We start from the raw sequence: 12,966 nt of genomic DNA on the forward strand, positions 1-12,966 counted from the left end.
CCCGGTGGCCCCCCTCCCTCCAGTTGTCCCCCCCTTTTAGATTATGTCCATTAGTTGTGCATACAGTTCCTCCCAACCTCTCTCCGTCTATTCCATTCCCTCCTACCTTGACCCCCAATTCCTATATCATCTCCCTCCCTTTCCCCATTCCCCCTCCCTGTTGACCTCCCCCCAATATGCTTCCCGTACCCACAGTTCCTCTTCCACTCTCGTTGCCTATTTAGTTTGCCTTTGTTTCATCTCCCTAGCTTCTGTTTTTTTTTTTAAACCAGTCCCTTTAACATCTCATATAACAGTGGTTTGGATCTAATGAACTCTTTCAGTTTTATTTTGTCCTGGAAACACTTTCTCTGTCCTTCTATTCTGAATGTCAATTTCACTGGATAGAGTATTCGTGGTTGTAGGTTTTGGATTTTCATTACTTTGAATATTTCTTGCCAGTCTCTTCTTGCCTGTAGGGTTTCCCTTGAGAAGTCAGCTGATAGTCTAATTGGGACCCCTTTGTACATAATTCTTTTCTTCTCTCTTGCTGCTTTTAAGATTCTCTCTTTATCTTTAATTTTTGACATTTTGATTATAATGTGTCTTGGAGTGGTTCTCCCTGGGTCCAGTCTCTTGGGAACTCTCCTTGCTTCCTGGACCTGCAGGTCTATTCCCTTCCCCAAGTCTGGGAAGTTCTCCTTTATTATATTTTCACTCAATTTTTCAAGTTCTAGTTCATCTTCCTCATTCTCTGGCAAACCAATGATTCTTATGTTGGGCCTTTTATAGTTGTCCCAGAGGTTTCTGATCCTTTCATTGTTGCTTCCCATTTCCTCTCGCTGCATTGGTTGACTGCTTGTTCCTTCTCCATATTCCAGTTTGTTGAAATGAACTCTGGATTTTATTTCCTTTCTTTCTGTCTCGTATGCGGTTTTGTTCCTTTCGTTATGAAAGTTTTTCGCTTCTTTCATATCTTTTTCCTGCTCTTTTGTGAATTCTGTAAGCCACCTGATAACAATGGCCCAGAACTGAGCCTCTGACAGGTTTCTTATCTGTTCATCTGTCAGGTTCTCTATCTGCTGCCTGGTGAGTTGTGTCACCGGGATTTCTATAGTTGTCTGCCTCATTTTGACAGATGCGTTTTGTTTTCTTGGGCCGGCTGTCCGGGGCAGTGCCTGTGTACGCGTCACAATTCAGCGACTGGCGCCTGTCTGCGACCTATTTAGCAGCCCTGTGGTGCTTTCTTTGGGGGCGGGGGTCCAAGATGGATTCACACAGTTATTCAGCTAGGAGACCGGGATCCGTCCTCCCGCCCCCCTGGGCCTCACTGTTCAAGGCGATGCGGTGGCTGTTTTCCCCAGCGCTGGGGTCGCGCACTGCCAGGGGCTTGACTGCCTCCGGGCTTTTTCGCCGCCCTGCCGCTGACCGCAAACAGCACTGCCCTCTTTAACTCTTACCTGCCCAAATGGCACCGCTGGTTTATAACTTCATATGTTGGGCTTCCATGTAGTTTTATTTTCTGGAATTTCTAGTTATCCTTTGTTTTGAAGTAGTTGTATTCCTCTCTAGTTGTAGAGGGAGACCTAGCGTGTCCGTCTAAGCCTCCATCTTGGCCGGAAGTCCTCAGTAGTTTCCTTTTTAAAGATGTACTTTGATCACTTACAAATCCAAATAGGTAATTGCACTTAATCCTTTTTTCTATGCTGTTATTTTCAGTGTTTTAACTTACTTTTTATTTTCTAAATATTTCAATTACATTTGACATAAAATATTAGACTAATTTCAGGTATATAAGCAAGTAATTAGATATTTATATAACTGAATAAGTGATCACCAATATATCTAGTATCCATCTGACACCACAGACAGTTGTTAACAACGATATTATTGACTATATTCCCTGTGCTGTACTTTACATCCCCATGACTAGTCTGTAACTACTACTTTGTATTTCTTAATCCCTTCACCATTTTCACCCATCCCCCTAAAGCCCCTCCCATATGGAAACCATCGAAATCCCCGTATCTACAAGCCTGTTTCTAATATGTTTTTTTTTTTTTTTTTAGATTCCACATATAAGTGAAATCATATGGCATTTGTCTTTCTCTGACTCATTAACTCAGCACAATACCCTCTAGGTCTACGCATGTTGTGGTAATTTCATGTCATCTTTTTTCTATGCTGTTCTATTTTCAACGTTTTAGCTTAGTTTTTAACAGCAACCTGAAAAACCTGAATATTCAGTATTCATGAAACCACAGATCCATGGATGGGGGGAATCCTTTATTTTACATAAACAGAAAAAAGAAGTGGTAAAGTAAAACAAAATATACATGAATCCAATACTGATCTAAATAAATGACTTAATAAATACACATATGGGGGAGAAGAGACAAATCTTCTTTATAGAAGTTCCATATATGATCCCCCCACCAAGAGGTGGAGCTAATCCGTGCCACACCACTTTGAGGGTAAACTCAATTTAGTAACTAGTTTCTAATGTATAGAGTAAGAAAAGGAGGAAATAAAACTTCACAGTGGAAAAACCTGACAAACGCTAATAGAAGTGATGAAGATGAACATCATATGATAACATCACCAGTGATATCACGTGGTTATTATGTACCACTGACATGATGCAATGAGAAGGGCACTCCACCTCTGTGGTCATCTTTCCAGACATTCATAACTCAGTCTGATCATGAGACACAAAACAGACTGAGGAAGAGTCTACATGATATCTGACTAGTACTCTTGAAGACTGTTAAGTGTCATAAAAACGAAAACAGACTGAGAAACTGTCACTAAGCAGAGGAGACCAAGGAGATATAACAAGTAAATACAATGTGGCACCCTAGTTTCAATCCTGGAAGAGAAAGGATCATAGTAATAAAACATCAAATGAAATCTGGAGTTAATAGTAATATAAGTGTCAGTCCCTTCATTTTGACAAACGCACCCTGGTAAATAAGATAAAACAATGGAAATGCTATCTTTGCAACTAAAATCATTATAAGTTAAAAAGTATTTTTCCCTGGCAGTGTAGAGCACTGTCCCCATAGGACAAGGCTGTACGTTCAATACCCAGCCAGGGCACACACAAGAATCAACCAATGGATGCATAAATAAGTTGGACAACAAATCTCTCTCTCAGTCTCAATCAATCTCTCTCTCTCGCCCCCTTGCATCTCCCCCCTGCATCTCCCCCATGCCCCCCACATCCTGTCTAAAATCAATAAAAACTATTTTTAAAAAGGTAATTTTTTTACTCAAGTTTTTTAAAAGGGTTATTTTGTTTCACATGTTATCTCTTCACAAGAGACAATTCCCATGTGTTTCTAAGGTTTCTGTTCTTGTTTAAAAACTTTAAAAAATCTTAGGCTCTACTCCAGACCTACTAAATCAAGAGCTTTGAGGATGGAGTCCAACAATTGATATTTTGACAAGCCTCTAGGTGATTCTAATGCATGTTAAAAGATTGAGAACAAGTAGAATAGACTATTCCTCTACACATCACAACTTTTTAATATTTAATGCACATTTTAAAATTAGGATAAAACAGTAGGCAAAAATAAAGTGAGAACTCCAGTTAAAAAACAATATATCAATATTGCTTCATTAGTTGTGATAAATGTACCATACTCATGAAAGATGTTAACAGGAGACACTGGGAACAAGATATTCAAAAATCCTATATAGTATATTTATAATTTTTCTATAAATCTAAAATTGAATAAAAGCTTACTTTAAGAAATATGATGGTATTTGGAATAAGGAACCATACCTTTATGTTTAATGCCAGTTTTCTTCAGTTGTCTAAGAAGATTTCCACTTCCTCTCAGAACCGTCTTCAAAGCTCTCAAACCCCAGTCATAATGCTGCTGAGGTGTCAAAAGTTCTCTTAAGTAAAAATAAGAAAATCATAAAGCATCAAATAGCTGTCAGAAATTCTTTTCATCATTATACCCAAAGAAATACAGAATATAACTACTGACAAATAGAAATGAATACTGATATTCCAGTAACTGAAATTCTAGATAGTTCTTACTATCTTTTAAATGATATGGACTAGAATTCTCGATTGCCCAAATAAGCTACAAGTCAACCTCTATCACCAAAATTAAAACATAAGAAAAATTGTAAAAGATTCCCTCCAAAGAACAGTAAGTTTTCAGTGGTCAGAAGGTAAATTAGGTCAATAAGTATCATGTAACTGGAGCACATCAAAAAAAATTTTTTTGTAGGAAAAAAGTGAGATCAGATTTATAGTATTTATGAAAAACAAGTAGTTTTGGCCCAGATGCTTTTATTATTCGAATTAAAATATTTCCTATCAACACCTTAAGGAAAGGCAACATCAATATGAAAATCACTGAATAGGTAAATTGGTTAGGTGAAAAATAGTCACTAATAAACATAATCAATCATAGGAATCACAAAATATAAAAATACTTAAAACAAGAAAACTCACCTAGATAGATTAAAGATAGCTACTAATTTTCTGCCCAATACTTTAGCATCTTTAAAGCCTTCTGAATAGAGAATAACTTCCGCAATAAGCTCATTGTCTGGACGAGACATGGCTACTGGCCTGAAAAGCTGTTTAAGATTATCAGGCAGTTTTTGTCTTCCTCCATAACCTTTTCCAGCAGGATTCATAGTGATAAAAATTCCAGAATTAGAATTTATTTCTACCTGAAATATTAGTTAAAATACAGACATCAAATATTTGAAACTATAAATATAAAACATTACCAATAAAAATTTATTGTGACGTATTTCTACACATAAATCTTATACCTTAGAAAAAAGGTATTAACTAACGCGCTTACCATCTCCTTATTCAACATACAATAAACTCCTTAGGAACCATACTACTATATAGAGGTTCTTTATAATCAGTTTTTTTGAGGCTGAAAGTTTAAGACATGGTAACTAATTTGAATGCCTATTCATTCATGCAACATATGCTTACTGAAACCCTTGTCTTATGCAGTTTGCTAAGTACACAGAGACAATACAACTTTGTACGGAAGTCAGTAATAGTTTATGCCCCTTTAAAGTCTACAGTCTGTTGAGTAAGACAAAGAAGCAATCTTAGTGTGATAAATGCTATGACAGGGAAAAGCAGAATATCATAAGAGTACCTAGGAGAAGCACTTCAATAAAGCAGGAAGAACGGAAGCTAAGTTAGAATGTGTCAACTATTAATGGGCAATTAGGCAAAAGGAATTATCTAGAGAAAAAAAAACCTGGCTATAAAGGAAAGAAAAGAGAAAAAGCAGTGGTTGGAAGAAAAGATAAATTAAGGGAAGGTTTGCTTGTTTTAATTATGTTATATAATATTATGTATACTATATTATTAAGAAATAAAAGATCTGATTTTAACAGTTAAGGAAGAATGAATGGGTAGAGGAAGGAAGGCTGAAACTATTGCAGGCAAATTAAGAGAATGTCTCTGGGAAACAGATTCCAAAGCAATGGTGGAAAGGTTAGCACTGGTTGGGACAAAGAACACTCTTTTTTAGTAAGAAGAGGAAAGAAAAAAAATGAATGTGGAAGAAAACAAATTTTTATGAGAGGTAAAAACTTAATAGTTTCTCAAGAGTTTAAGCATGAGGTAATCAGCATGTTAATAATTTATAACTGGTCTTACTTTTTTGGCCTGCCCAGAAAAACTTGTATTGTGAAAATATTACTATGGATAAGAGGACAATTTTACAGTTCTTTTAACTTTCAGTGTGTTCAACATTATTACGACAGAATCTACTTCAAAGGACTGCGGGGCGTACTAAATGAGAATGCATTAAAGCACTAAGCACAGTACCATCACAGAGTAATGCTCAATAAATGTTAGCAAATATTGTAACTGAATTATTCAATATAGTTTGAAGATGAGAAGTAAAATGAGACCAAATGAGGGGGAGAAACCTCAGAGACAGTTCACAGGTGAAAGATTTAACACAAGTGGTCACAGGTTAGAAACACGGCTGCCAGGAGAAATACAGATAGAATATTGCCTGAGTATGAGTAATACAAAGTCTTATAAAATATTTTAATTCTTTAAATTCCAAACATATTTCTATACCTCCTTGCCAAGCAGTTCACATACAGTTCTATGATTCTTCAAAGCATCTTGAATTGTCTGGATTTGCATAGAAACTGCTGACAGTACAGATTCTTCCAATCTATTGAATTCATCAAAACAACCCCAGGCCCCACACTTGACCAAACCAACAAATATTCGTCCCATTGACTTCACATCAATGCCCTTAAAAATAACAATAAAAATTATATTCATTAAAAATAATTGAAATCTATAATAATTTAATAATTTATGTCACTTACTGATAAGGTAATCACGTCACCCATCTATACCTCTTTTGCTCTTTTTAAACACAGATTAAATAGCTACTCTTTTCAAACTCAGGGTGGTTTCAAGAAATAAAATAACTCATGTGAAAGTACTCTGAAAAGTACACAGAACTAAACAGATACAATTTTCCTTTAGTTATTCTTTAAGTCAAAACACAAATCCTATTCAAAATGTTTTAAAAACAAATTTAAAATGTTTCCTTTTCTATTTACTATTCTCCTTAATAAAACTATTTTCTAAACCCTAACATAAATCTTTATTCTGTATTTAAAATTATTTCTTTGCAATAATTTTCTTTAGAATAGTTTTGGGACTATACTGCAACCTCTCTTCATTTCACTTTTAAAATAATAAAAGTATTTCATATATAAGTAACATAAAAACTAACCCAAACATATAACTAGCACATTATTACATAGTTGGATAATTATTTGTTCTACCTCATCACAATTAAAAACTAAAACTTGTCTTCCAAGAAGTCCGCCTAAAGCCTTGACTGATTCAGTTTTTCCAGTTCCAGCTGGTCCATAAGGATTTCCTCCAAGTCCCATCTTCATGGCTTGAGTGAGAGTTAGGTAGCACTTGTCTGTCAGTGGAGTATAAACCAGCTTGGGAGCATTACCCTACATAAGGGAAATATAAAGTTGGAATATACATGTTCTATTTGATATTCTAGTTAAAAAGATAAAAAAGCAACAAAAAGATTAGAGTTTTAATATAAACACCCAAAATATTTTTTAATGAAAAGAAAGTTTCTAAAGCACAAACTGAAATTAAACTTAGTTGTTTTTTTAAATATATGGGTTTGAGAAAGTAAGGAAGTTGGAGGGATAATAGGAGGGAGAGCGAAAGAGAAAGAGAAAAATATCAATGTGTTGTTCCACTTATTCATGCATCCATCAGTTGATTCTTGTATGTGCCCAGATCTGGGATCAAACCTGCAACTTTCGTGTATCGGCACAATGTAGGGCTAAATCTAGTTATTTTTCAAGAATGTGTTTATTCTTTCCCAATTAATATATTGTTAGGTCTTCCAAATAATCTCTTGAGTTTCTGACAATGGCAAAAAGATATCCTTTTAAGGCAAACAAATCCAAAAATATATTATTTAATAATCAAATACAAAAGATATTTTGTTCTATATTTTAAAGTTCATGTAAATTATTTCCTTAAATTTTATGATCTTCACAAATCAGAATTACTTCGGAGATCTCAAAGTTTAATTAATTTGAAAAACTTCTTATGAAATTAATCATTTTAACTTATATAATTTTCAAATCTCCTACTAAATTTTAGGGAAAATAGATCCCAATTCCAGCTGCAGGTTATAGTTCTTCCTTAATTTAGACAGATTGGGTCTCAAAATACATTTCCTTTTTGAAAGAGTCAGCTAGCAACTCTCCTGACATATGCTTATTAACATAATTACCAAAATTTTCTGATGATTGATTCATTATGATTAAAAAATGGCAGAAAGGATACCGATTGATTTTTCTAAGCATAGGTTACATGAGTTAGGTTGTTTGTTCAAAGGTTGTTTTACCTTACAAAACATGAAAACATTCAGCAAACATATTGTATCATATTTAAAATTGCACTAATGTTGGCCTTGTACAAGGAGGCACAAACCAAATTGCTTCTATTGAGGTTGTCTATATTCAATTTTATTTGAATTAAAGATACATTTCAAATTCTATATAAATGCTACTCTAAGAAAAGGTACATTTAGAGAATTCAGTACAACATTGCCATTATTTAGACTTTTCTGTAAATAGAATGATTTTTGTCTTTTCTGATAAAACATCTTTTTAATTATGATAAAACAGAAAGAAGACAGTAACAAGAAGTTCTTAAAAGTTACAACTAAAGTAAAAATAAATCTTTTATCCAATAACAACTTTCTTGTAAAGTAAATCATTTCTAACAGGAAAATAAAACATTTCTGCCACCAAGTCATACCTGATACTCATAAGTATACTGAAGTTCAGTATCCACCATTTGAACATAACATGTGTGATCACTTTTCATATAGAATCTAACTTGTTTTTTCCAAGCCCAGTCTTCAGTAGTATGAACTTGAACTTGGTTCAACTGTTTTACCACATCAATATTATGAATAATGTCAAGGATTAGTGCTTTCAGTTTAAGCTCCAGAATTCCAGATTCTACATACAAGAAAATATAATTGGAGAAAATATTAACCTGTGACTTACGTACTTTATCATATCTGTATACAGTTACTTTCTTAATTTGAATGGTAATTTCATGATATATATGAATGGTATAGTAATATAAATCATGTAAGCCAAAAATATCAAATCCACCAATAATGAATACCAATCTTGTATACGAAAACTAAGGCATGAACATTCAATAGGAGAGTGGCTCTGGTTCCCTATGCAAGAGTAAGCACACGCCAGCCTTCTTTCCCTCTGAAGGAAGATGTGAAAAACATAGACAACATGCATTGAACTGCTATTTAGGACTCTGAAAAGTAAAAAGTATTAGGCAAATAGGGGAAGATGAAAGTTAGAAGTGCCACAAAGAAGAATTTTTTTTCTTTTTTCTTTTTTTCTTGTCTGGCATCCCTAGTCTTGGAGGCAAAGCAGCAAAAACCCAGAATGCTGTAGACTGGGAGTGCTCCAGAAGAAGGAGTCTCCAGGTAGCTACAGTGCTGGCAGTTAGGACTCAGAAGTGCCTTAATCTCTGAGGGAAGGGAACACTCCTCTGAAATCAGAGGAGCTATAATCCTAAGAGAGTAGGACAAACCTCACTGTTCTTTTTCTCTCTGTGTTCTCCCATCAGTTTGCCCAGGATATAAGTACAGTCATAGAAAGTGTGCAGGAGAGTATAGAGTATATGAAACCTCAGCTTTCTGGCCAGAGGACTAAAATAGGAGCTGAAAGGATACTTAAAAAATGATCCTATAAACTTACTTATGAACTCAGGCTCACCCCCAAGCTAAGCAGCTCTCATCCTCAACATCAAATGGAAGACTTCGAGAACCGGCCGCTAGGTGGTACACATGCGGCACAGATCCAAATAACACTGTAGACTTTGAAAACAGAACCGACATTGGAACCACAAGCCACAGAAGGCTTGCTGGTAATTTGTGGTCAATTGCTAAATGAAAACTATCAGCATTACCCAGAGGATTCAAAAAGACCCAGATTCTCATAACACAATGTTCAAAGTGTCCAGGATTCAATCCTCAAATTTTCAATATGCAAAGAACAAAAAAAAAAAAAAAAAAAAAAAAAATCTCAGACCCATAAGAAAAGTGAAAAGGCTAAAGGCATTTTCAAATGAAGGTAATCTACACGAATTCATAGACAGCAAACAATCCTGCTCTAAAAACACATGCTATATGAAGTTCTTCAAAGAGAAGGAAAATGATGCCATAAGGAAAGTTGGAGCAGGAAAATGATGCCATAAGGAAAGTTGGAGCAACAGGGTGAAGAAAGGGCAACAGAAATAGTAAGCATCTAGGTAAGTATAACAGACTTTTTTCTCCTGAGTCCTTAAAAATGTTTGATGGTTAAAAGCAAAATATGTAATATACTCTCATGGAGTTTTCAATGTATATAGATGTAATATATAAGACAACTCTAACGTAAAAAGGTAAGATAAACCTATATGATGGTAAGGTTTCTACATTTAATTTAAGTACAATATAAAAGTTAAGTATGTAAATTGTCACTCCTAAAGTAACTTCAAAAATTGTTAGCTAGCCAAAAACAATAAATGAATTAACACAAAATCCAAAAAAATATTCCAAAGACCAAAAAGTATACAAAAAACAGAACTTTTTTCTTACCAGTATTGCTCATATCCTCAGAACTTATATCAACATCAGTATAGTGCTCTAACTTATTCACCAGCTGTGTTTCAATCTGATGAAGACTATGATCTTGTATAGCATTTTCTACATCTTCAGTAAATTTAATCTGCTCTGCCAAGCATAATATCTAATAAATTAAGAGAAAAGATATTCTTAAAGGAGAATTTACTTAGAAATATTTTATAAACTTAAGAAAAAAACACCTTTTCCACAAATTTTCAATTGCATGTTGTGTCTCTGTACCTGAATGCCTTTTTGGCACCTCAAATATTAATAATGCATTGTGTGATACAGCCCAACCTTACTTATCAGAACTCACCTCATGGTACCCTCCTATAGGTCTATTTGGTGGGTCCTAGAACCCACCAAGCTACCTTTAACACGAGAGACTTTCTTCCCAACTCTCCTCATAAGTGGCTTCTTCTCAAATAGTAGGATGCAACGATATCAAATTATGACCCATTCTATTTAATAAAAAAAGTAATCTTCTAACATTCCAAATAATCTCTCAGTATATTATTGAAGTCTACCATTTCAAATTCCAATTTTATCTTAAATTAAGATCTGTCGTATCCTAGACTTCTGGCCAAGATGGAGGCCTATACAAACATGCTGTGTCTCCCTCCACAACTGAGAAGGAATGCAACTACCTCAAAACTAGACACAACCAGAAGTTCCAGAAAAATGAGATGCATGTAAGTACAACAAACAAAGATATAAAGAAGAAATACTCATCCAGACAGGTAGGAGGGGTGGAGCCGGGGAAGAGAGGACACTGTGTGGTGGTGGCATCAGCGGTGGCAGTGGCAGGCTGGCAGAAAGCACAGTCACATGTCTTAAAAAGTAGGGAGGGACACCTAGGGAGTGCTCCCAGCCCCAGATCAGACCGAACAGCTCATGGTTCCAGCACAGGGGAAAATAAAGCCTCACTGCTTCTTACAGTGAAAACCAGTGGGGGTTGGGGTGGAGAAAAAAACTGCTGGTCTCTCAGCAGAGTCCACTTGTTTAAAGGGCCCCCATGTCCTAGACCGTCTGCAGACCCACCCACTCAGGGCAGCAGAGAGGAGCACCAGTCCCATATGGAAGTGGGAGGAAGTGCCTGGAAAAGGGGCAAGTGCTGAGCAAGTGGCATTGTTTCCTCTTAGACCCATCCACCACATACAGCGCCGCAACGTGGTGAAACGGGCACCCTGTACTGAGGAATACCTAAGGCTCCACCCCTTACAACCTAACAGGAGCAACAGCTCTACCTGGGACATGGAGACAAACAAATACAGGAGCCTCTCAAAAAGAGGAAACAGAGAGGTATGGCCCAAAAGAGGGAACGGGTCAAGGTTCCAGTGGAAGAACTAAGCAACAAGGAGATAGTCAACCTAACAGACAGAGTTCAAAACACTGGTGATAAAGATGCTCAAAGGCTTGACAGATATGCTTAAGAACAACAAATGCATAAGGGAAGATGTGAAGGCTATGCCAAATGAAACAAAGGAAAATCTACCCAAAACCAATGGAGAAGGGAAGGAAACCAGGGTTCAAATCAATGATTTGGAACATATGGAAGAAGAAAACAATCAACCAGTACAGAATGAGGAAACAAGAATTGAAAAACATGAGGAAAGGCTTAGGAACCTCTGGGACAACTTTAAATGTGCCAACATCCGAATCACAGGAGTGCTAGAAGGAGAAGAGGAAGAGCAAGAAATCGAAAGCTTATGTGAAAAAATAATTTAGGAAAACTTCCCAAATCTGGTGAAGGAAATAAGACATACAAGCCCAGGAAGCACGGAGAGTCCCAAACAAGCTAGACCCAAGGAAGACCACACCAAGACACATCATAATTAAAATGCCAAAGGTTCAAGATGAAGAGAGAATCTTAAAAGCAGCAAGAGAAAAGCAGAGAGTTATCTACAAAGGGGTGCCTATAAGACTTTCAGCTGATTTCTCAAAAGATACTTTGCAGGCAAGAAGGGACTGGCAAGAAGTATTCAATGTGATGCAAAGCAAGAACATACAACCCAGATTACTCTATCTAGCAAAGCTATCATTTAGAATGGAAGGGCAGATAAAAGTGCTTCCCAGACAAGGTAAAGCTAAAGAAGTTCATCATCACCAAGCCATTATTATATGAAATGTTAAAGGGACTTATTTAAGAAAAAGAAGATCAAAACTATGAACATTAAAATGACAATAAACTCACAACTATCAACAAAATCCAACTAAGCAAACCAGAATAGGAACAGAATCATAGGTATGGGGATCACCTGGAGGGTTATCAGCTGGGATTGGGGAGGGTGAGAAATGGGGAAATGGTGCAGGGATTAAGTAGCATAATTGGTTGCTACAAAATAGACAGGGGGAAGTTAAGAATAATATAGGAAAGGTTGAAGCCAAAAAACATATATGCACAATCCATGAACATGAATTAAGGACAGTGGGACTGCTGGAGGGAAGGGGGTACTGGGTGGAGGGGAGCAAAAGGAAAAAAATTGGCACAACTCTAACAACATAATCAATAAAAAATACTTAAAAAATTTAAAAAAAGATCTGTCATATCCTTCTATCTAATACCCATAAAAGGAAACTAGCTATAAATCAGTATTGACAGCTTTACATTTATATTAAAAAATGAAATGTTCACACTGCTTCAGAGGCTTTCTTTAATAGTACCTATATAGCAAGGCTACTAATAAAGCAAATTATATATTTAAACATGAGTGTTTTAAAACATATTAGAAAGTTTGATAGTTAGATGAACAAGGTAAACCAG

The 12,966-nt window shown here is 35.8% G+C and overlaps 1 protein-coding gene across 1 annotated transcript in view; it reads right to left on the reverse strand.

The window, feature by feature from the left end:
• The window catches only part of LOC150018864 (cytoplasmic dynein 2 heavy chain 1), a 283,446-nt gene that overhangs the window by 219,629 nt on the left and 50,851 nt on the right, over window positions 1-12,966 (reverse strand). Inside the window, exons 31-36 of the mRNA XM_090265892.1 lie at window positions 10,176-10,326; window positions 8,318-8,523; window positions 6,799-6,981; window positions 6,071-6,253; window positions 4,454-4,677; window positions 3,767-3,882 (exon numbers count right to left, since the gene is read on the reverse strand). Of these exons, the coding sequence (XP_090122018.1) occupies window positions 3,767-3,882; window positions 4,454-4,677; window positions 6,071-6,253; window positions 6,799-6,981; window positions 8,318-8,523; window positions 10,176-10,326 (1,063 nt within the window). The remainder of the gene's footprint in view (window positions 1-3,766; window positions 3,883-4,453; window positions 4,678-6,070; window positions 6,254-6,798; window positions 6,982-8,317; window positions 8,524-10,175; window positions 10,327-12,966) is intronic.

The sequence above is a fragment of the Furipterus horrens genome, unplaced genomic scaffold, assembly GCF_987537825.1.
Source record: "Furipterus horrens unplaced genomic scaffold, mFurHor1.1.pri manual_scaffold_2, whole genome shotgun sequence".
NCBI classification, from domain to species: domain Eukaryota; kingdom Metazoa; phylum Chordata; class Mammalia; order Chiroptera; family Furipteridae; genus Furipterus; species Furipterus horrens.